The sequence below is a fragment of the Brachyistius frenatus genome, unplaced genomic scaffold (assembly GCF_029030835.1).
Source record: "Brachyistius frenatus isolate BFR_SWC_R1_liver_20210118 unplaced genomic scaffold, ASM2903083v1 Contig_110, whole genome shotgun sequence".
NCBI classification, from domain to species: Eukaryota; Metazoa; Chordata; class Actinopteri; family Embiotocidae; genus Brachyistius; species Brachyistius frenatus.
In genome coordinates, this window is record NW_027210709.1 from 526639 (window position 1) to 550884 (window position 24246).

General features: G+C 40.3%; 3 protein-coding genes across 6 annotated transcripts in view; 1 reads left to right on the forward strand and 2 right to left on the reverse strand.

Moving 5' to 3' along the window:
* The window catches only part of LOC138629040 (polyamine-transporting ATPase 13A3-like), a 29922-nt gene extending 23880 nt beyond the window's left edge, over positions 1–6042 (reverse strand). For 2 of the 3 annotated variants that reach the window (XM_069712512.1, XM_069712511.1), the window contains exons 1-2: positions 5693–6042; positions 3780–3849 (exon numbers count right to left, since the gene is read on the reverse strand). In XM_069712512.1, the coding sequence (XP_069568613.1) occupies positions 3780–3830 (51 nt within the window). In that variant the 5' untranslated portion in view covers positions 3831–3849; positions 5693–6042. The remainder of the gene's footprint in view (positions 1–3779; positions 3850–5692) is intronic. The other variant, XM_069712513.1, reaches the window with a different exon arrangement.
* Positions 6043–6239: 197 nt separating this feature from the next.
* LOC138629069 (nucleolin-like) lies at positions 6240–12348 on the reverse strand. The gene is given in 17 exon segments (XM_069712564.1): positions 6240–6607; positions 7274–7503; positions 7594–7684; positions 7687–7719; positions 7897–8030; positions 8118–8247; positions 8422–8552; positions 8732–8861; positions 9473–9630; positions 9713–9836; positions 9958–10029; positions 10494–10634; positions 10712–10828; positions 11117–11260; positions 11334–11423; positions 11515–11584; positions 12089–12348. Coding segments are annotated over 17 exon segments (1824 nt in total). The 5' UTR covers positions 12104–12348; the 3' UTR covers positions 6240–6593.
* An 11-nt stretch (positions 12349–12359) lies between these two features.
* On the forward strand, positions 12360–22911 carry gk5 (glycerol kinase 5). Of its 2 annotated transcripts, XM_069712536.1 has the most exons (16): positions 12360–12890; positions 12995–13088; positions 14767–14842; positions 15014–15107; positions 15295–15426; positions 16491–16566; positions 16860–16921; positions 17084–17157; positions 18140–18200; positions 18508–18634; positions 18737–18841; positions 19068–19162; positions 19587–19690; positions 19772–19831; positions 20103–20236; positions 21195–22911. In XM_069712536.1, the coding sequence occupies exons 1-16, from the start codon at positions 12765–12767 to the stop codon at positions 21365–21367; spliced, it is 1593 nt and encodes a 530-aa protein (XP_069568637.1). In that variant the 5' UTR covers positions 12360–12764; the 3' UTR covers positions 21368–22911. The 2 variants fall into 2 exon arrangements, with proteins under 2 accessions (XP_069568637.1, XP_069568639.1); XM_069712538.1 differs by lacking the exon at positions 19772–19831.
* Positions 22912–24246: the final 1335 nt, after the last annotated feature.

Sequence of the window (24246 nt, forward strand, 5' to 3'; positions counted from 1 at the left end):
CCCCCCTCCCTATGTCTCTCTTTCTGTCTCACATTTCCCTTTGGTATGGCTGTCTGTCTGTCTCCATCCTCTCTGTCTGCTTTTCCCCCTTCTTGGGTGTCTCCGTCTGTATGTCTCCCCCCTCCCTATTTATCTCTTTCTTCATTTGGTATCTCTGTCTGTCTGTCTCCACCCTCTCTGTGTGTCTCTGCCTTTCTGTCTCCCCTCGCATTGTTTCTCTGTATGTCTCCCCCTCTCACTTTGTGTCCCTGTCTGTATGTGTCCATACTCCCTGTGTCTCCGTATGAATGTCTCCTCCCTCCCTTATGTGTCTGTCTTTCTATCTCCCCCCTCCGTGTGTCTGTATGTCTGGTCCCTCCCTGTGTCTCTTTGTCTTCCATCTCTCTTTGGTATGTATGTCTGTCTGTGTCCATCCTTTCTGTGTCTGTATTTCTCCCGCTTCTTGTGTGTCTCCATCTGTATGTCTCTTCCCTCCCTAAGAGTCTCTTTCTGTCTCACCTCTTACATTGGTATCTCTGTCTGTCTGTCTCCACCCTCTTTGTGTGTCTCTGCCTTTCTGTCTCCCCCTCGGATTGTTTCTCTGTGTGTCTCCCCATCCCCTTTTGTCCCTGTCTGTCTGTCTCCAGCCTCTCTGTTTGTCTCTGCCTTTCTGTTCCCCCTCCCATTGTTTCTCTGTATGTCTCCCCCCTCACTTTGTGTCCCTGTCTGTATGTGTCCCCCCTTCCTACATGTCTCTTTCCCCACTCCCTTTGGTATCTATCTGTCTGTCTGTCTGTCTCCGCCTTCTCTGTGTGTCTGGATGTCTTCCCCCTCTCTTTCTGTCTCCCTCCCCCTCTGTGTCTCCGTCTGTATGTCTCCCCCCTCCCTAAGGGTCTCTTTCTGTCTCAACTCTTACATTGGTATCTCTGTCTGTCTGTCTCCACCCTCTTTGTGTGCCTCTGCCTTTCTGTCTCCCCCCTCCCCTTTTGTCCCTGTCTGTATGTGTCTCCACCTTCCTATTTTTCTCTTTCTGTTTCCCCCCTCCCTTTGGTATCTCTGTCTGTCTGTCTCCGCCCTTTTTGTGTTTCTGGATTTCTTCCTCTTCCCTTTCTGTCTCCCTCCCCCTTTGTGTCTCTGTCTGTATGTTTCCTCCCTCAATTGTGTGTCTGTCTTTCATTCTCCCCCTCCGTGTGTCTGTATGTCTGGTCCATCCCTGTGTCTTTTTGTCTCTGTATTTCTCCCCCCTCCCTTTGTGTCCCTGTCTGTCTGTCTCCATCCTCTCTGTGTCTGTTTTTCCCACTTCTTGGGTGTCTCTGTCTGTATGTCTCCCCCCTCCATATGTATCTTTTTCTGTCTCACCCCTTCCTTTGGTATCTCTGTCTGTCTGTCTCCACCCTCTCAGTGTGTCTCTGCCTTTCCGTCTCTCTCTCCCATTGTTTCTCTGTATGTCTCCTCCCTCCCTTCGTGTCCCTGTCTGTAGGTCTCCGTGTGTCTGTATTTTTCATCCTTACTGGTTTGTCTGTCTGTCTTTCTCCGCCCTCTCTGTGTGTCTCCTTCTTTCTTCCCCCTCCCTTTGTGTCAATGTCTGTTATTCTCTTCCCTCCTTTTATTCTCCTCCCTCCTTTTGTGTCTGCCTTTCTGTCTCCCCCCTCCGTGTAGCTGTATGTCTGGTCCATCACTGTGTCTCTTTGTCTCTGTATTTCTCCCCCCTCCCTTTGTGTCCCTGTCTGTATGTGTCCCCTCTCCTTTGTTTCTCTGTCTGTCTGCCCCCTCCCTGTATGTTTATATGTCTTCTCCCTCCCTTTGTGTCTCTGTCTGTATGTCTCCTCTCTCCCTTGTGTGTCTGTCACTCCGTCTCCCCCTTCCGTGTCTGTATGTCTCGTCCCTCCCTGTGTGTCTCTCTGTCTGTCTACCTCTCCCATTGTGTCCCTGTCATTGTCCTCTCTCCCTGTGTCTCTGTGTATGAATGCTCCCCCCTCCCTATGTGTCTCTTTCTGTCTCCCCCCCTCCCATTGGTATCTCTGTCTATATTTCTCCCCCTCCCCGCATGTCTATACGTCTTCCCCCTCAGTGTGTGTCCCTGTCTGTATGTGTCCCCCCTCACTGTATTTCTACCTCCCTTTGTGTCCCTGTCTGTATGTGTCCCCTCTCCCTGTGTCTCTGTATGAATCCTCCCCCCTCACTATGTGTCTCTGTCTGTATGTCTCCCTCCCTCTCCCTGCTTGTCTCTGTCCCCCATCCCTTTGATTCTGTTTGTCTTTCTCCTCATCCCTGCGTGTCTCTTTCTGTCTCCCTCCCCCTTTGTGTCTCTCTCTGTCTGTCTCCCCCATCCTTCTTTGTCTCTTTGTGTCTGTGTTTGACCTATTCTGTTTGTTTGTGCTTGACAGTTGCATTTTTTTTGCTCAAATCAGAACAACCTAGCAGATATGAAGTGATAATAATTCATCTGAGACTCATCGCGATGGCTTTTACTTGGTTGTGGCTGTTGGCGACTGGGTTGATTAATAAACTACAGAATATGACCATGCGTTTGATTTGATTGTTTGTCGCCATATGCGAATTTGACTTTCTCATATGGTTATTCAGCCCATCAAATATGTACCATTTTGGATTCCCGAAGTTAGTTATTAAGTTTGGGCACGCTTGATTACATTATTAATGATCCTGCAAAGCGAGTGGTGCTTCATTAGACTCTCCATCTTGGTGATTGTAGCAGTGCAGCTGTCAAGATTATCACTACCAACATTTTGACAGAATTCTTCATTTTCATTGTTCCTCTCTGTTCATTACATATTAAAGTAAATGCCGTCTGGTCTGACGCTGATACTTGAGTAGGCCTGACTCGTTAAAATTTTGCGTTTTACATCCTGAAGGTTTAAGCCTGACATGTTGGTTGGTCTCCCAGCAGGGGATTTCATCCCACCCCTGCGTGGTTGTTGGGAGGGAGTAAGCCTGGCAGAGAAAAACGACTCGGATATCACATAGGACCTTCAAGAAACTAGTAAACGCCCAGTTGGGGTATCTTTGCTTAATTTTCAATTTAATGGTGATGACAACAGCATTAATTAAAACCCTATTGTCAATGTACCAAATTGAAACAATATTGAACAACTTACTGCCAATGTTTTTGAGATACTTTCAGGCTTTGTAATTATGAAACAAGTGTGTGACTGTTCTCGCTCCATGAAGTGAAGTGACTGTGAGGTTTTGTCACTTGACTGATTCTCTGATTGGAACTTTAATTTTGCACAATTGAGTTGCATCTTTCTGTGGAAAAATACAAATAAAATTCTATGTTTGTAGAGGAAAAGGGCTTAAATCCATAAGCCTTTTTGTTCTCCAAAAATAGATTTTTATCTATCGTTTTTCATATCAATCTTACGACTGCAGGAAACATCCAAATTATCCCGCCTGGGGATTGATATGGTCTTATCTTATCTGGTTGCTGGCAGTAGCTTAATCTTTTGTATCTTCATAGAAATCAATCGTTTCCTCCATTTATCTGAATAAAAGTAAATAACTGCATTTCCAAAAATGTTGATTTTACTACTACAACTAGAGCGGCATTCACTCACTTTAAAATCCAAACCAATTTAAATTTCCTCTTTAATCCACACAGATACATGTAAACATACAACACATCTCTAGTAGTTATTTGTGGTCTTCATTCACAACCAGGTTGTTACGCTTGTATCCAGTAACAAACTGTTCTTCTACCAAGTAAAGTTACCACATGATGATACGTTGTTAAACACAACATAAAATGATAATATGAAGAAATTAGAATAAGTAACACTTACCATCTCGTTCTCTAGGCCTTGGTTGATGATCTTTACCTCTCTCGTCTTCATTCTGTCAGAAGTACAACAACTGCAAAGAAATATAAAAATAAGAGATTATTATTATTATTATTATTTATCTATTTTACATATACCCAGCAGGTAGAGTTTGTGGTCAGCAAAGATGTTGTTACTTAAATGTAGGCCAGGACGATTAAAGGATTCAGTTTTATGGCTTCTCAGAGGCAAAGAGGTCAGTCACTCATTTACTTTTCTATTATATGGGCTCATTTCCTTAACTGGAGACAAACAGAGGTAGAATTTGTTAAAAACTCAAACACAGAAATAAGTCATATTTATAAAATCTTTACCTACATGATAAATAATGAACTTCAACCGACCTAAACTGCGTTCAAAGGCTTGGGTGATCATTCAGAAAACATCTGCCTTCATAAGTTTTACCTCTTCAATCTTAATATTGTTGATTCACACATTTCCTGGAACATTAGCTGGGACAGATGTCGATGTTCCTGTTTATGATTGTACTACTATAGGTGTTAATCAATTTTAGTCAATGTGACTTAAGACAGTTAAAATGCGCATGGCCGCCCTCGTTTCAAAAACATCTCATAGTAAAGTTAGGCTCATTTCCAGATGGTTTCTTTTTCCATCACAACAAAAAAGGTGTATTAAAAATACCCATTACTATGTCTGATCAGCAGGATGGTAATCACCTCGGTGTCCAAACACACTAACCTGTCACTTCACAGTATCCTGTTTCGATTAACTGACAACTCTATTGACAACTTTACTGACAGTTTATATAATTCCTTATAGAAAATCTGCCTTTAGGGTTGTTAAGCAATGATCCAGTGCACTATAGGCTGCAATAAATGGAAACCTTTGCACCATGCACACATGTTCATGTTCAATAATAGCCACACACGCTGTAATATTTGACTTGGCGTTTCTGACCTGACCTCTCAAAAAGCTCCAGGTCTGTAAACACAATTTCAACTTTGTTTTAATGGCCCTCCTGAGACTTATTATTTTACAACTTTACCTCAGAGGATTGTATTTAATCCACAGAAACAAATTACTTTAATAGAGCAGAAATCATGAAGTACTCACCATATTTGCTATGACACATATGAAAGCAAAACAAACCACGATGAGACAAAAGGTTGACCTTCTCCATCAGAACTATGTAAACTCTGACAACACCTTATATCTCAGCATGAACATCATCCCCAGCATGAGTGAAACCACCATGCTGCGGGGATGCACCTCAGTACCAGGTCCTGTGGGGTTTGTGGGGGTAGACAATAAAGGAATGGAGGATAAATAGAAGAAAAACCATCTGCAAGCCAACCACAAACTAGGATACAAGTAATGGCTTCAACACAAACAATGTTTAAGTCCTGTAGAGGACAAATCAAAGCCAGATTTCATCCAATCCATAGAGAATGCAGTGTCCTTATGTGTTCAGGGGATACAGTGCTATTCACACAAACTCAGAGGTGAAACTGGTGTCAAAGGTGCCTCAGATACATACTCTGGAGGGTGATTGAGAAGAATTTATAAATTCCAATTAACCTATCATAAAGCTGTAAACCAATAAACTATAGTCCAGAAAGGAGGAAGAACCAACTGCTCTATTACTTCAATGGCAATACGTTTTAAATGTGAAAAACCAGAAGCCTAAAGTTTTCTATCAGAGTTAAAATGATAGATTTCCACTATTTCAACACTGCCTCTTATACAACCACATGTTGAACGTAGAGCCGCTTTCAGTTTTACCGACATGATACAAAGTCTGGAACTGTTTCGCAAGTTGAAATTGAACTGATATGAGGCGTATTTATTTAAATCCATCCGAATAAACGACAAAACGCGTCAAACGTAGCATGTAAATAAGCTTGTTGACAACTTACCGACAGCTCTTGTCTTCTGTATCAACAAGTGAGTCGTTGCATAGTAAACGGTGGCATTAAAAGTTTGCTCGGATGCCCTCTGCAGCCTGTTAGCTCTGCGGATCTTACGGCATGTGTCGTCTGGAGAAACGCGCGGCGGACACAACAGAGACCCACGCTGCGCGGCGACGGGACCGTCCCAAACCGGTCCATTCAGAAGGAAGTGGGAAAACAGGATGTGAGGTCATTAGAGGACACCGTCGTGGTTTAAGGGCTGAATTTCTGCAAGTTGCAATAAATCGGAGCTTTGCAGCGGCATGTGCGGGCAGCAGACGGTCTGCAGTTAGCGGGGAGCATTCAGCAGCCTCTGGAGCCTCCACTGTGTGCATTGAATAATGCAACATGTCAGGATTGGTCAGAGGATGTGGCATGTTGGGCTGTGGGACTGGTGTTATTTCAGGTCAGTGGCAGAGAAGAAACAGTCTGGCTGAGATTTCACTAAGTCCCGGGCTTAACCTCTTTTGAGTCTTTATCACAGATGTTTGAACAAAAACAACAAAACACCAGGTTTGGTTTTTGAAATACATTTATCTTCACGTTAGAAAATACCATCATCTGATCAAATCTTAATGAATAACAAAACTGCAGTGTGAAAACAAATCAGGTTTCTTTCAAAGTATTTCATATATTTTTTTTTTGTAAATGAATGGTTTAAAATAGAAAATGTAAAGCTAAAATTACAGAATGACATTCATTCATTATATGGTGCAAGTTTTACACCAAAAATACTCAAAACAAACAAACTCAAACAGCTATAATAAAGCAAAATATTTTTTCAAAGTCTTACATATGGTAAGGTTTTTCAAGATAACTTAGTTTTTCTTTTCCACTTTTTTTTTACAGCATCCCGCGATGTGCTTGCTCAACGTCCTCTCCCTGAAAAGACAAAAAAATACAAATATATATATATATATTTCATAACTTCTTCTTAATGGCCATCATAAACAAAGCTGATCATCCAGTCCAAAACCATGAAAGTACATTAAAAACACACAAAATAGTTAAATTCAACCCTCTCTTAACTTCTGAACATCACGAGCTTTATCTGTTTAGCTTGAGACCATAATAAAGGTCAAATTTATCCCTGTACTAAACATTGGATGAATTTAAGCTGGATATCAAAAGCATAACAGACATTTATGGAAGAATCCTCAAAGCTATTTCTAAGGTGCAAGCTGCTATAATTTTAACTGGTGAAGGTGCTTTAATCATAATTTAGTTTTTTGACCACTTTCGGTGCTCGTGCAATTATGTCTAAACTAAGATAGTATCACTGACTAGTACACAAGTGGTAAAGTTGTGTTAAACACTGAACACTAACTTGGTGCTGAGCAGTATTTCTTCAGAGCTGTAAAACCAAAACAATGAGCTAAAAGACAGTAAAGTGCTCCGTAGAGTTGAAGGGAACTGTAGGACGGGGTGATAATTATTTATGAGTTCATCACACGTTCATGCTACTTTAAATTTGCACTTAAATTACATTTCAGTCTTTGCTGAACTCTCAAGAAGGAGCCTTTTCTGTATCCGTCAGTTAGGCGTTACCTCCTTTGCCGCTTCTTCCACCTCTGAAGCGTCCCCCTTTGCCACGACTTGGACCTGCAGACCGTCTATCGGGACGCCCCGGCAAGCCTCCTCCAGTACCTAGTCGACCTCCTTCACCCTTGGGTCTTGCATACGCCACAGTCACTTTGCTGCCGTCTATCTCGCAGTCCTCCATGGCTTCTTTGGCAGCTTTGCAATTTTCTTCACATTCAAATTCCACAAAGCCAAACCTGATTAAATTATGACAGAAAAACAAGTGAAAAAAAAAAACACTTTTATACACCATTACTACATTATGTAAACGACTTTATGCTACCGACCTCTTTGAGACTCCCGTCTCTTTATCTGATCTGATTCTTGCAGTCAGGGCTCCTTCAAAGGCACTTTGAAGTGTCTGTGCAGTTGTCTTTCAGCGAGGCCCAGTACAATCAGAGTTTTAGACAGGACTAAACAGGAGCATTTAAAAAAATAAAAATAAAAATAAAAAAAAACTTTAGTAACATACTTTTTTTTTTAACTCAAATTGCCATTAGAAATTGAAATATAAACTTCAAACTGCTTTAATCACACAGCCTGTTAAATAACACCTAAATGGATAATGTGAAATGAACAATCACAGATACCTTTATCTTTCTTTGGCTTTTCTCTCGTTTCACAGAACTGCACTTTAGGTACTCTTTTACAGATTTTAATATTTTGGGATGACTGCAAGGCCTTTTCTGCATCTTCCACAGATGCAAACTCAACAAATGCAAATCTGCAGAGAAATACACACCTTCCATGAAAATATTCAAATACTTTCTTCATTGAATACAAATGAATTAATCAGCGTATATGTACTTACCCTCTTGCTTTGCCTTGGGTTTGAGGTAAGGTGACATTAATTGCATTCTGAAATACATTCTTCAAGTTTCTTTCTTTCACGCTGTAGGACAAATTGTTCAAAAACAAGGTGTTGCTTGGAGGAGCTGCACCTGTGACAATGAAGACAGACTTTTTCTCAATAAAAGGTAAAAATGAAACTGACTAACGTTCAGATTTTAAAAAAATAAAATAAAATTAAAAAAAAAAAAGAAACTGAAAGAAAATAATGCATTAACTTCAGAAATTCTAGCTACTGAAGTTACACCTTATTACCAACGATTTACCTTTTGGGCTGTCGTCTTTAGCTTCTCCTACAAAGCTCACAATCAAAACCCGGTCTTGGATCTTAACTCCTTGTTTTTGCTGCTGTGCTTTCTTTGCCAAGTTTTCAGTTTTAAACTCCACAAAGGCAATACTATAAAAAAAAAAATAATAATAATTAAAAAAAATTAAATAATATAATAAAAGGGATATTTCATTCAATACATATTACAAATGTTCATTGAAAATCTAAATCATTGATTTGTTGTGCTCATCTAACTCCATTGCATGTTAGGAAGTGAACTTTGATGCAGATTTTTTTTAAACACTCACCCGCGGCTCGGGACTTCAGCCCCACCAGGAAACCTGACGGCGATGGCCTTGTGAAAGAGTTTCAAAATGTCTTCTTTTGTTGCGTTGTATGGCACGTTCTTCAGAAACAAACATTTGGCATCTTTGGCAGCTAAAAACAGGACAGTCACACTTTGTAATATTTTATATCCCAAGGTTATCACAACATGAATTTGATATTTAAAAAGTTGATGAATGTATACGAGTTCTTCTATCCATCCATTTAAATTAGTGGTTCCTAACTGGTGAATTGAGACCCCCCCCCCTTTTTAATTTTGAGTGAGTCGTGGACGTGTCCGTGAAAACAAAAGTTAAGGGTAAAAGTCAAACTTATATTTTGATGTTTACAGAAGTTCTGACACTGCTTGTACTTTGAAGGGCATTTGTTTGACGCAGCACACATGCAGTAGCAGTTTTCTGCCTTTTTATTTAGTCCAAGAAAAGTCTTCTTTCTTATTTCATATAGTTCAGTGTAAGTTCTTGCCGAGCATCACCAGGTTAAACTTATCTGAAGAGTTTATATGCCTTTAATTTCATTAGAGATATTGTGTATTACTGCACTGCATGTTTCTGTTAAGTCAATTTGAGCGGCCAAAAATGTCAAAACTTTAAGTTGAGACCAAATGACGAAGGAAAAACGTGGGTCCAGAAAGTCGGTCAGATAGGAACCATCGATTAAAAAAAAAAAAAAATGGCTGGGCAATTTCATGAAGTACTTTTTACCTTTATTGTTGAGTGGGGGAGTTTTCCTCTTCCGTTTGCCCTCACTTTTGACCTTTGCTTTGGCGATCTTCATTGGCTTATCAAGGACCATCTCTCCATTTAATGCCAAGGCTTTAGTAAAGTCCATTTCTGAGGCTAAATCTACAAACGCATGTTTTCTATAACGACAGAAATTACTTTTCAGTTATTTTGTGTAGCAGCAGCATTGACAAACCCAGTACCTGATGTAAACACACTTACTTGGACCGCTCTAAGCGGATGTCTTGAAACAGGAGACTTTGTGTCATGAAGTAATTTGCTAATGAATCTTTGACCTCTTCAAATGTTTTTGAGGTGTTCAGGTTGCCAACAAAAACACAAAAACCTGTAACAGAACAAGGCAGTAAAACACGCGTTGGCAATAACTCAGCAAGCATATTGGGCATCTGACAAGTTGAAGAATTTATCAGTCAGTCATAATACGAGTTCATAATATGAGTTCATACCATCATTGATGAGTTTAGTTTTCTTTGATGGGGAAGTCTCAACAGCAGGCTTTGCCTTCCGTTTTCCATTCACTGCAAGAGACAGAAAATGTGGTTATTATTTGATGTAGTGACAAAACCAATGAGGAGGATTTTATTAGTCTGGTATTACCAGACCCAAAATTACTGCATGCCTTTGTCCTTTGCAAAGGTAGCAGAGTATAAAAGACCCTGAAGAGTTCATTCTGGTAAAATCTTGAAAACCATAGCTCATGTACACACATTTCAAACTTTAACTGGGCTACAATACAAAGACTCAAATCCACTTTCAAACACATGTATTTTGAGATCTGACCAGGCTGCTGTGAAATAGTTTGAGTTTTTGTATAACAAAAAAGAAAAAAGGAAGTATAAAGGAAGGAAAAATAAAGAGTGGAAGACAAATAATTGAAGAGAATAAGAAAAAGAAAGTCAGAATAAAGGATCAGAGAATTACCTTCACTTTAGACACTTGTTTTGTCTTTGCCTGTTAAACATGAACTCAACATGATGCTTACCTGCTTTCTTTCCAACAGTCACCTGTTCACTTCTGTTGGTTTCCTTTTCAGTATCATCACCATTTTCTTCCTCATTCTCCTTCTTCCAGGTTACAGTTGCTGTGGGTGAACTTTCATTGTCTTCCATGTCCATTTGAGAGTCTAAAGAAGAAGCTTTATTACTGTCACGGTTCAGAGTTTCACTCAAACGCATTTTTGTGTCGTTTTATTTGCAGCACCTTGTTCATCTCCACATTCCTCCATCTTTTGGTCCATCTTCGTCTCTGCAGTCTGGCTGGGTGCTTCCTCCGTGGAACGGGCTGCTTCAGCTGAAGAGATGATCCGAGTCTGTTCTGCTGGTAAAAATATTCATACTGTCGCTTAAAGACAGTGTAAAACTGTAACTGTTGTCAATGGGTTTTCTGTGAGAGAACAAACTATAATTTATTGTGTCTTCCAGTAAAAAGGTCAGTAATTTATACATGGAACAGCACTTTATTAGAGCTTTTTTTTTTCCTTCTTCCCTTTAACATTTTTCAACACCGAGTGGCCTTTTTAAAAGTTTAATACAGTAAGATTTGAATATCAATTTCAACTGCAACGATAAACACATATTAGAGGAGAAATAAAAATGACTCTTTTACCCGTCATCTCTTTTTCAGTGATGCGATCACTTGGACATGCTTTCTTTTCCGCGTCGTCACCTTCTTCTTCACTCTTCTTTTCCCAGGATACAGCCACTGTAGGGGTGTTTCCTTTCACTTCTATGATGCTGTTCATCTGAGGATCTACAAAGACATTTTCAGTTCTCGCGCTGCTCAGGATTTCAGTCAGGAGTTTTGAGTTGAGAGCTTGCAGTACCTTCTTCATCTTGGACCTCATCCTCCCGTTTCATCTCCTCCTCTGTCCCGACTATTTGTTCACTGGATGAGACGGCCTCAGCTTGCCCTTCTGAAACAGATGTTGTGTTATTGCCATAATTCAGCAGATGAAGTCATGTTCACTGTAAAAGTCCAGTTGTTTAGAGGAAATAAACACTTGCCGGTGACGCCGTTGTCCTCCTCCTCCTCAAGTTTAACAACTTTACTTTGTCTGTTTTGACGTCTTGGAGCCTGAAACACATGGATGAGATTGTAACTCTGCTCGTTTCCATTTCCCAATAACCATTTTCCCTGTTGTCTTCAAATCGCGGGTGATGTCTGACAAACAGTCCAAACCACAAAGACTCGCGTTACACTTATAAAAGCACATAAAAGCTGCAGATTTTCACATTAGACCTGAACCAGTGCAGGTCTGGTGTTCTCCCATGACAGACAACTGAAAAGACGAATTTCCAATCAAGCGTGATGCTATTTAACTCAAGTCAACTGACTAACCATTTAGTTCATTAATAATCCAGCCAATTTTAAATATAAAGGACGTTATAATGCACCGCCAGTTTGTACAGCTGCAAATAAACATCTTAAAACCTGTGACTTTTATGTAGGAAAAACTCCAGCTCCATCTGTTAGCTTGTTAGTTTGCAAGGAACAATAAATCCACAGTTATCTTATAACAGTCTACCGAGTTCACCTTGGAGCCTTGTTAACATAAATGTAATGTAGCGTAGGTCTTACGTCTGTCTTCGCCATGTTACGAGTTCAATCAGCACACGAAGTCGTGCTGGAGCAGAGTCGTAGCCGGTGAACACACGCGTGCTCGGCTACAAACACCCGCATGTGACTGAATTTAAACTAATCACTGCGCATGTGTGTGACGTACTACGGATGCCCACATGGGCAGAACGCTTTCGGTACGAGTGTGCGATTAATCAACTTTCGAAATAAATCAGTCCGTAGAGACTTCACTGTGTCAGCTTTAACGCTGTGAGCACATACCGGGTAAATAAGTCACGTTTTGACGGAAAATGAATATTTGTGAGTACCGTCCCAAAGTGTCCCTTTCTGGGATTTAGCACGTAGCCAATTAGCATTATCTTAAGTTAACTTTTGAGTCGCTCTGCTCCTCCAAACCTTTTTGTATTTCAGCTCTCCGCCAAACTGAAGTGTATAAAACAATTACTTTAAGATTATTTGGCTATCGGTTTGATTCCCAGAATTGCCGAACTGCTCGATGTTGTCCACGTTAGTGTGACTTATTTGCTCGGCGTTAAAACTGGACCTGCGGTCCAAAAGGTCGAGCTGCAGCTTCAACACGACAGTTCACCCGGTGCTGATAAGCTATCATCGGGTCAGACCAACATGAGCTGACCATGGAGGACATTTGAGGAATAACTGGGCAAATCACGCTACAATGGGGAGTCAGAGGAACGGATTTAAGAAGGAAAGCTTCATCCTGTCGGTGGACGTCGGTACAACATCAATCAGATGTCACGTCTATGACAAAAAGGCAAAGATCCGAGGATCGTGCGCCACCAAGGTATTCATCTCCTTCTCCTTACACCTGTGGCTTGTGATTTCTCAGTCCACTTTCATGATTCACGTGAGTGTTTCTTTGTTTTTCTGATGCTGCTCTTTCTCCAGGTTGTCCTCTTGTATCCATCAGTAGGACATGTGGAGATGGACCCAGATGCGCTATGGAAAGGGTTTATTACTGTGGTCAAGGGAGCTGTGCAAGGTACACCTGTTTTCACATCATTTCACAACTCTTCCAAGAGACTAGATTGGATGAAATTAATTTTACACGGGCAACAAGCACACCCCTTTAACAAGATGAATCACACTGCATACTTGTTAACCTTTCCAGTAGGTTCTGTTCTCAACGATACAGAAAGCAAAAGACTGATTAACACATGCTGTGATGCCAGTTTTTCTACTATGTATTTATTGCAGGTCAATACAGCAGCCCTACAATGAATAACACCCTTGCTCACATTTTATTTATTATATAAAACGTATTAATGCTACTCTTCATTTCTTTGATGGAAACAGTGCTCATTGAGTATCAGAAAAAATGTCTATAAATGTACCCGAGTTAGCTGTTGTCTTCGGCCAGTTCTTAAGTCAACAACATAAAGTGAGAATAAAATGACTTATCACAAATATGACATACAAATATAACATACAGACTAATTTCCCAAGCAGTTTAATGCACACACTTACCAAACAAACAGTGCAACACAACTATTAAGTAGTTGTAAAACCCAAAAGAAACAAAACAACATAACAGATCAATGAAGAACAAACAAAACAGATAAGTGGAAGGCAGCAGAAAAGGTCAGGAGGCCGCGAGTATTCTGATGTTCACATGTTTGATTGTTGATAAGACACCGCTTCAACTGACCAGTAAAAGAGCAGGAGATATTAATTTCTCTTAGATACACGTGCAGTAAACTTCCTTCTTTAGATGCTGTTACAGAGAATGCTGTCTGTCTGCAAGTCTGACTCTTCGAACATGAACGTTGCATTCTCCTCTTATTGTACCTCTGCTAACATGGGGGCTCGTTCTTCACTGAATAAATGTCTAAGTCTGTAATAATAATCTAAAAACAACGCAAAGATGAAAATATTTAACTAGGCTCTCCACGCTCAGGAGTCTTATGTTTATGTAAAATTTAACAGTGTTTGGGTTTCTGATCAAGAATTTTAGTAGTTTGTTTATATATCTACAAATGTCCTCATTGTATATTTGTTAGCCATTTCCCAGGTTTTCAGACCGTATGTGGAAGGATCAGGATGTTCATATATATTCTAGCTGTTTCAAAGCTCAGTGAATAATAAATCTAAAATTACTTATATTAAACCTGACCCATTGGCATATCATGTTATTATTACATGACTTCTAAAGGAAGAATTTTAATAAATCCAGGCATCCTGATACTTAAACACACAACCAGCAACATTTTCCCTGATATTCTTATAGCTGTCTGAATGTAGCCATACTGGCTCATTGCAAAGGTCAGGTTTGGGAATGGCTTGCTGCTTTGCTGGGCAACCGTTTGCATATATCAGTGTATCATCTAGCATCAGCTAGATCTCTACATCTGGACAAACAGAAGGCAGGTCATTAATATAAATATTATATTATAGAATTATATAAATATAAGTGGTGCAAGTATAGATATTTGCAGGACACCAGCAGTGGTGTTAAGAACAGTTTATTTATGACTTTGAACCTTCGCATTATAATATATTATAATATGCATTAAACTAATTTTGATTTGGCATGAAAAAGCTTTTCCTCGCCTGCAAATGGGAACAGTTGACTATTGTCTTGAGTCACAATTTTTACAATGTCTTCCTGTTTCTTTACACCATTTTAATGTGAGTGTTTTATTTGTGTTGCTGTAATTTAGATGCAGGAGTACAAATACGGCAGATAGAGGCTCTAGGCATCTCCACCCAACGAGGTACCTTCACAACATGGGACAGGTGAATAATAAACAGAATCAAAATACTTTTCCTCAAAGCGAAGAGATGCAGGACTTTTAGGCAAACCTAGAGGGAACCTGTTTAGGACACATGTTTAACCGTTTGTATAATTTGTTTTATATCCTGTTTCCTTCTCTGGTTAATGTCACCTTCTTTGTCCCACATTGAAAGGAAAACTGGAGTTCCTTTCCATAACTTCATCAGCTGGCAGGATCAGAGGGCTTCAGACCTGGTGAAGTCCTGGAACAGATCCTGCACCATGAAAGTGAGGCTGCTTTGTATCTCTACTAATCATGTACTCGTATTGAATAAGTGAAAAAGTCAAGAGGGGAAATACTTCAACTTTTGAATGCAGCCTTGTCAGAAAGTGTAATTTGACTATGAGTATTCTTTAAACCAGTTCTGGGTGTCCTTTATTAAAGTGTGGCTTATTGTTTTTACAACAATCTCAGGCAATCCGTGGCGTGATGAAGGTGGTCTACTTCCTGACCAGGCAGATGAGATCTCTTGCAGCGAGTCTTATTGTCTTCTCCACTCAACATGTCACATTTCGTCTCCTCTGGGCCATAACACACAACAAGCAGGTGTGTGGATGGGTTAACTGTTGTGAACTGAATTACCTGTAAACCTAGAGTAGCCATGGTGACCTGCTTGGTAAACCGATGAACAGTGTTTGCTGCTCTGAACCACTGTATAAATAGAGTTGTAGAGGTTATTGATGCCAAAACAACATTTTATTTGTGAAAAACTAAACAGTAAATCCTGATATAATGAGAACTGAAAAACCACAAATGAAGTTGTCTCACCATTTTCGTAATTTCACAGTAAGTCAAACAAATGATTTCCATTGTCAATTCAATTCATCTTTTATTTTTCTATTTAATGATTTTGTTAGTATTGATGAATGTTTTATGTAATTGTCAATGTAAAGGTTAAGGTGATGTCATAAAATTTCCAGACCAGAGAAAATTAATCATTTTTGCCTGAAAATGACTGAAACATTTTCTTAAAATTAACAAGTATTAAATTTATCAGATGCTTTATTGTTTTAGCTGTACTTTTTGCAACAGTTTTTTCACCTGCAGAAGGCTGCAGTATGTTTTTGTACTAATACTATCATAGACAGATTGATATTCATGTTATATACAGTGCAGTGGGATAGATCAGACTTTCATCTGTCAGTATTTTCAAAATAAACTTCCTGTACTACAAATGCAAAGGGTTAATTACAAAAATGGGAAAACATCCCTTATCTATACCCGCTTTATCCTGAACAGGTCTCCAGTCTATCACAGGGCCAACACTTATAGACAGACGGAAACAAAGACCATTCACACCTAAAGGCAGTTTGTAGAACCACCAATTAACTTGAGGTGCATGTTTTTGGATGGTGGGAGGAAGCCGGAGTACCCGGAGAGAACCCACGCAGGAACAGGGAGAACCTGCAAACTCGGCACAGAAAGGCCCAGGCCTGGATTCGAACCCAGAACCTTTTCGCTGTGAGGTGACAATGCTAACCATTGCACCACTCTGCCTCCCAATTACAATTAAATCTAAATTACAAGTGGGTGAGGCTGCATTAAGAGTTTGTCCACAACACTAACTCACTTCTCTTTTAAGCCTCATCATGTTTGTTTTTTTCTTCCAGCTTCGTCAAGCGATCGATGAAGGCACTTGCTGCTTTGGAACAATAGACACTTGGCTCCTGTTCAAACTTACAAAAGGTTGGTTTAGCATTGTTCATGTTTGGCCACCTCCATCTGAGCACAGTGCCCTTTGAAAGGAGTGCAGTAATATGTGATTAGTCCAGTGAATTTCACAAGACTCAGTCTCGGGGTTCTTTGTCGTTCCAATCCTGTTGCATCACTGATTGGCTGAAATTCCTCAGGAATGTTTCAGCTCACTCCTGCAGGAGAGGAGGATATGGGAAAAAGACCAGGAGCTTCTAGCTTCTAGTTTTATTTTTGTAAAGACATTTTATTTAATACATTATTAATTGTCTATGAATCTGTTTTAGGACACGTCCATGCTACAGATTGCTCTAATGCCAGTGCGACAGGGATATTTGACTCCTACCAGGTCTGGTGTATATCATACAATGGTTTACGGTTTTGGTCTGTGTTTAGTTTAAGTGTGTGCGTGTGCGTGCGAGCAAGAGTGTGTAAGTGTGTGTGTGTGTGTGTGTGTGTGTGTGTGTGTGTGTGTTTTTTTCATGTCCCTGTAATGTGACTTGTTTCACAGATGTGTTGGAGTGGCCTTCTCTGCTGTCTTGTGTCTCTGCCTCTCTCTATCTTCCCCAAAGTAGAAAATACAGGGTGAGTCAACCAAGCACTTAAAATTACAAACTCCTGAATCATGTTTTAGCCAGTAAACTTGTTTTATTATAAAAGCAGAAGTTTTTCTCACATTTGCCATTAATGCACTGTTGTTAGTATTCTACACTCTTCTTATTTTAGTTTTACTAAGTAAATCAGCAGTTCCCAATGTGTGGGCTGGGATCCCCATAGAGCGTTGGGAGATAATTACAAGGACAGGAAATAAGAAAAACTAAAAAATATCTTCTGGGACATAAAACTATGTTTATTTTTTTTTGCTTTTCTTTCATCTTTAATTTTTCTTGAGAAATGCTTTACATTCATGTAGTATTACTTTGAATTCCAAAATAACAGTTTGGAAAAACACTAACTAAAACTGTGCACTGATATGTCCGTCCATGATCTCGTGATCATTAAAATCCATTGAACCAATCAGATTTCTCTGCATTAAATATCACCAGTAGAAGCTGATGAAAAGAATAAAAAAACAAACATAGCAAACAGAACTTGCTTTATCAACAAAAATACCTTATTTACGGTCAGCAAGACTCTTCAATCTCAACTCATCAACTCTTATGATCAAAACCAGTTGCATTACAGTTGACTGGGAAAAACTGCTCCCATCAGAATCCGGCTACCAAATGTTATTCTATATTGCAGTCACAGAGTATTTTGTTCAGACTACATAGCTGTTCTGTCTCAAGAATGTTTGTGTAACTTTGAGCCCCCGGTTGCTTAAATTCAGAAAATTAAAAGAACGTGAAAATGAAAATATTTTCACCTGTTTTGATTTCATTCATTTTAACCTCCCTGCTCTATTCTAATATAACTGTAAAGAATCTCAGCATGGAGATTGTATTGTTTTTCTTAATCCAAGGCCTGCAGATTGTCTTTAGATTAGACTACTGATAGAGAGTGTGAGATAATGCATGTGTTATATGATGCATTGTCTCTGTCCGGTGTCTCCCCCATGATGCAACAGCCGTGACTTTGGTTCCACAGACCCGTCCATCTTCGGAGCGTCCATTCCCATCATGTCAGTGGTGAGATATCAACATCTTGGCTTCACAGAATCCGTTATCTGCGTGATTATGATCAAAGAAAAGTCATTGCAACCTTCTGATTGGTTTGTGCCAGCGAGTCAGCACCATTTTGTCGTAAAAAAATGACATTTCACAGGGTTATTTAGTTAATCAGCTACAGGAAACGTGGTGCTCATGATAAGTGTCGTACCAGTTACAACAGAATATACAAAAAAACAGAAAAACCCAAGACAGAAGGAATGAATTACGTCTAACTTTTCATTTTTATCACAACATATGAATGACCCCCTCTGTCCTCCTGCCATAGGTGGCAGACCAGCAGGCAGCCATGTTTGGAGAGTGTTGCTTTGATGTCGGTGATGTAAAGATCACCATGGGAACAGGCACCTTCATGGACATCAACACCGGCTCTAAACCACATACGTCTGTCGCAGGTAAAGGAGCTGCACACATGTTCGAAGATGTCAACGTTTGTCCACACAGATGTATTACACCCCCTTCTCCTCCTCCTCCTCCTCCTCCTCCTCTCGCTGTAGGTCTGTATCCTCTGGTCGGGTGGAAGATCGGCTCGGAGGTGGTGTACCTGGCAGAGGGTAACGCAGCGGACACGGGCACCTCCATCAAATGGGCACAGGAGCTGGGTGAGCGATGAGGTGTATGGGACAGCTCTCGTGACTTTTTTTTTAAACATTTGTTATTGTATTTGTCAGAAATTCTGGCTGGCAGGTGAAAGGTTTTATAACAACGTGAAAACAACAAAAGTTTATATGAAAAACACAATGCTGGAATCATTTCAACTTCAAGTCACAGTCTTCTTCACACTGATTCGGAGGTTGTGTGTGACTCCTGTGTGTGATGTTGTTGCAGAGCTCTTCTCTGATGTCCAAGAGATCAGTGCTATGGCTTACAGTGTCAGCGACTCAGACGGAGTGTGTTTCGTCCCGTCCTTCAGTGGCCTGCAGGTAGATGAGCGCAGTATGCTTTCATTTTTATGTTTAGTTCATGTTTTTATAATTTGGTCACACCACAGTCACCCAAAATTATACAACATGTGTATTCACTGTTGCAGGTGTAATTTTGTTTAAGTCAGTAAAGTCATTGCTTTCCATCTGTTTTTTTTAATTTGATCTCTCTGTAACATGGTTGTCTCTTTTTGTTTTGTTTTTCTCTGCCCTCCACTGTGAACTGGCCCTTGTAAGTGTTTGTCCTGAATGTTTAAAGCTTATATGCAAAGATCTGATTGTGAAATCTGTCTTTTTATGGTTGTCTAATCAATAAATATTTAGAGCAGTATAGCTGCACCCTCGCTTACCAGACAGGTGACTTTACTGAGTAAGACATGAGGAACATATAAAAACAGGTCAGTTTGTCATTCTTGTATTAAAGGCTCCTCTGAATGACCCCAAAGCTTGTGCTTCACTCATGGGCCTCAAACCTTCCACCACCAAAAGCCATCTGGTACGAGCCATCCTGGAGTCTGTCGCCTTCAGGTGAGTTGTATTGAATGTAGAGTTTCTGTCTACATGTCTTTACCATTCATTCTCATTCATGCTAATTAATGTTCTTCCCAGAAACAAGCAGCTATATGAGACGATGTTGAGAGAGACTCACATTCCCATCACAAGGATCAGGTACAGTTTTGTCCTGCAGGTTTGCAACACTTGTTTTAGGTGTTTAACTCGTGTCTCTTTGGTATGCCATCTTACAGTGCAGTTATCTTATCGCAGGATTTGGATATAAGCCCAAAAACTGGGCGTAAAACACTGGACTCACGTGTACCTAGTTTCCACTAATGGAGCTCACTGTTTTATTGACAACGCATTATGAGTGTATGTTTCCCTGATCCTGTTACGGTAAAGTGAGTTGAGGTATAATTGAGTGCTCGCCTCCTCTCTGTCTCAGGGTGGATGGTGGCGTTTCCTCCAATGACTTCATCATGCAGCTGACTGCAGACCTGTTTGGTAGGAAGGTATCCAGATCTCAACACCACGAGATGTCGTGTCTGGGGGCGGCCTTCGTCGCTGGACTCGGAGTGGGTACGCAGACACGGGAGCTCCAAAGATTAGTCAATTCATTAATTAGTGGATAGACAGAAAATTTATCGGCAACTATTTTGATACTCCATAAATTGTGTGGAGTCATTTATTTTATTTTTTTTATTAAAAAACGATAAATTCTCCTATTCCAGCTTCTTAAATGTGAATATTTTCCAGTTCCTTTAGTCCTCTATGACAACAAACAATATCTTTTGGTTGTGGCCTGTTGGTCGTTACAAAAGAAGACTTATTAGGCTGAATCTTGGGCTTTGAGAAACATTGGTTGGCATTTTTCAACATTTCTTAAAATTTTGAAGTCCAAGCAGCTAATTCATTGATAGAGAAAATAATGTAATATTGTTCAATAAAGAAAAGAATCATTCTTCGCAGCCCCAGCAGACAAATACTTACACATAACAAGTGTTATATTTGGGCCGGAAAGTTTTCCAAACTGTACTGACTGTATATGAAATGCTTCTTTTAGGTTACTGCAGCAGACATAGAGCTGTGTGAAGCCTTAGAAATACAATTCAGCTCAAACTGAACGATATGAAGATGTCGAGCTGTCGAGACATCTCACTCTTCCTCTTTTCTGTCACTGTGGTTTTTCTCTAAAAAATATTGCAACACCACAACTCATGACAGAGTTTCATTTGAAAAGTTTTGATCAAAAGTCCCATTTTTATTCTTACTGACTCTGGCAGAAGAGGCAAAAACAAGTGCTGCTGTTTGTTATGTAAGCTGTTTTACATTAAATTATTCATGTTATGTAATTAGATTGTTATACATTAGTCAGTGCTTCATCAAATCAAACAGGAAAGATGGATTTGTTCTTGTTGTTTTATAACAGGCCAGAAGCAAGTGCTAATGACTGAATAATAAAGTGAATCATGTGTCTGAGGAGCACGGAGGGTTCTTAGTAGACAACAGTAATCAGATCATTTATCTGTCACTGCAGGCTTCTGGAAGAGCCGTGAACAGCTGAAAAAGCTGCAGAGCACCGACGAGGTGTTCTCGCCCCGGAGAGCAGCCAAGGAGGGTGGCAGGAGCCCGATTCGGGAGTACATCCCAGCCCTCCAGAGCTGGGAGAGGGCCTTGCGGCGCTCCATGAACTGGTACAGCAAGCCTTGACACTGGAGGCACACGCAGGGAGATCCTGGGTTTCACTAGACAGTTGAATTTAAACCTAATGACTGTTTTAGGAATCCACCATCATGTGGCTTCTGATTGATTTAACAGTAAATATTTGTGAATCCTGGTCCACTTACTTAAAAGACATGGTGCAAAGGTTTTAGTGATGGTGACTTTGTGTGATGCATAATCTTTACCAGCGGTGATTAAGTCTTTCCTGGAGACATGACAGCATTTTTTTTTTTTGCACTGTAAGTCAGATGCAGGTCAGAGTGGACGTGTCCTCAGCCACTGTTAAAGCGTTTAATTAATGGCCTGATAAGAGGAAGTTAATTTCATACATTCCAGATCGGAAGTCACTGGCCCCTCCTCCATCTTTCAGCAGATATTCCTAGCTGAAATTATATTTTACATGTTCCCACATGGGGGCGCTGATGACTTGCTTTGCAGCTTTTTAATTCATGAGCTCACCATAGTAACCACATGCCAAATGGTAATCAGGAGCTGCAGACTAAAATCATTTATATCAGATTTGCACATGATCCTCGGTGAGAAATAAAAAAAAGAAAAAGAGTTGGTGGGGGAGACGCTTCTGTTTATGACACCACCACATTCACAGAACTCAACAAAGGAAACAAACGATGTTTAAAACCTGCGTCTTTCAGATTGAACATAGTATTATCACTTTTCAAGAACGTGTCAACCTCTCAAAGAGTCACACATAATTCCTTCTGGAGTATGTCTACCTCTCATCAAACAAATGCAGGTTTTAACATTATTATTAAATTATGTTGTTTAAATGTAACTTTTGGGTGTCTCTGAATAAGGTAGGTCCAACGCTATCAGAATTGTTTTTTTGTTTTTTTTGCTCTTCTTCAAATTAAGTTTGTATCAGTCGCTCACTGTCAGAAGTGGCTCTTGTGTATGGTGTCCATGTCCATTGGTTATGAACTGGAAAAAGTCAAATCAAATTTGACTGTAAAAGAAAACTGGAATATTTCCAGGTTTTAATTTTAATAATTATGTTATTTTGTTTAGGAATAAACTGACCAGGGACACACATTTTCACTGAATTGGCCAGAAACAGAAATCGGTCATGCACATCAGTCTGCGTGGTGTAGTTGATGTTTATGGGGGATTTGTTTTCTGTGTTACAGCAATGTGACAGTGTTTTGACTCAAGTCTTTTAACTGATCCGATGATCTCTGATGACATTGTTGAAAAGTCTAATCATGTTATGATTACATGTGACACAAATTACTGAAGAAATGTGAACTATTTTTGTTCTACTTGTTGGGTCTTGTTCTGGTTTTTCTTAATACTGTAAAACTGTTCCTCGTACATATACTAAACTTTGTGATGCAAAGTGACTCTATGCATAATGCCGAAGTTAACACCTTAGATCAAAATAATATTTCAGCATCTGACACTTGTTTTTCCATTCACTTTTTGAATGGCCCAAGCTGCTGGGAAATTACGAACAATACATATTTGTGACTGTAAACTTTGTATGTTGTGAAGGGGCTCGTATTAAAAAAAATGAACTAACAGCTGTCGGTCGTGGTGATTTGGGTGTCTGAAGCTGTACAGGTGTGACTGACAGGATGAGAGAGCAGATGCTGCCTAAGGTGTTCTGCCTCCTGGGGAAATGCTGTTGCCTCGTGCCTGGGGAATCATCAGAAACACAGGCTGGTAGATAAGTCGAGGGACTGAGTCCCATTGATGTGAGGGTTGCTATGGCAGCATGCGGATGGAGTGACTGAGAACAAATGGGGTGTGTATTCTTGCTCATGGTGCTGGTATGGTGAAGGGGGCGCTAATTGAGTGCACGAAAGGGGGTTTTCCTAAACAATGGGAGGATTGTGTGTCAGTTCACTCAGGGGAAGAGCAGCAGTGAGTTGAGTGTCCCATCATACCACACATATCCATAAAGTTCATCTTTTCTGCAAAACCCAGCACCCAGTCAAACGCTTCCTCTGGTGGAACTGTCAATCTCAGTTTTCTCACTCAAACGTGGGCAGGTTTTCTTTCTCTTTTTTCTTTTTTTCACCAGTGTGCTCGGCTTGTGGTGGAATGCCTTCACAGAGAAAAATGTGCTGGAGTGTGTGTGAGACAGACGGGACTAGCCCATGAATCAGTGCTGGCGGCTCTCTCACTAATCACTAAGTGTGTGTGTGTGTGTGTGTGCGTGCGTGCGTGCTAGTTTTGTGCCTGGTTCCTGCATTGTATTGAGTTGTGGTGGACCATGCCTTGCAACAAACTCAAACTGACAGCAGGAAATGGATGCAGTGCGACCACTACTCTCGTCCCCCTCCCCCATACGAGCTGAACCCTGCATCAAGGGTCATTATATAACTCCCTTTGCTCTTTTTTGTCTCTCTTGGTGACACACTGGGATTGTTTGCTGGAGTGTCATGGGGTTGGAAGTTAAGCTTTTGCCATTTCCCTCCCCCCCCCTGTCAGTGTTGCAGCCTCTCCGCCTTCTGCCCATCTATCTCCTCTCTCACTTATCTCCGGCAAAGCAGAGCCTTGTACACAAATGAAATGAAATAACGCTGGAATAAGACAGCATCCTCGCCTCACTCCTCAGTGAAAACTGTTGTTTCTCTGTTAACTTTGACACATCTGTTTGCAATCATGCACTCTGTGTACTCTCTTATCTCTCCCTTTCCAACACGTACAATCTAGTTTCAGTGGTGTTCAATTGCCATAGCAACAAGGATTGGCAAATACTCCAAATATCTCAACCAGTAGATCACAAATAGCATCCTCATCGGCTTCAAATATGCTGATCACTGGCACTTATCTTCTTATATTTGTTTACGTGTGTGTGTGTGTGTGTGTGTGTGTGTGTGTGTGTGTGTGTGTGTGTGTGTGTG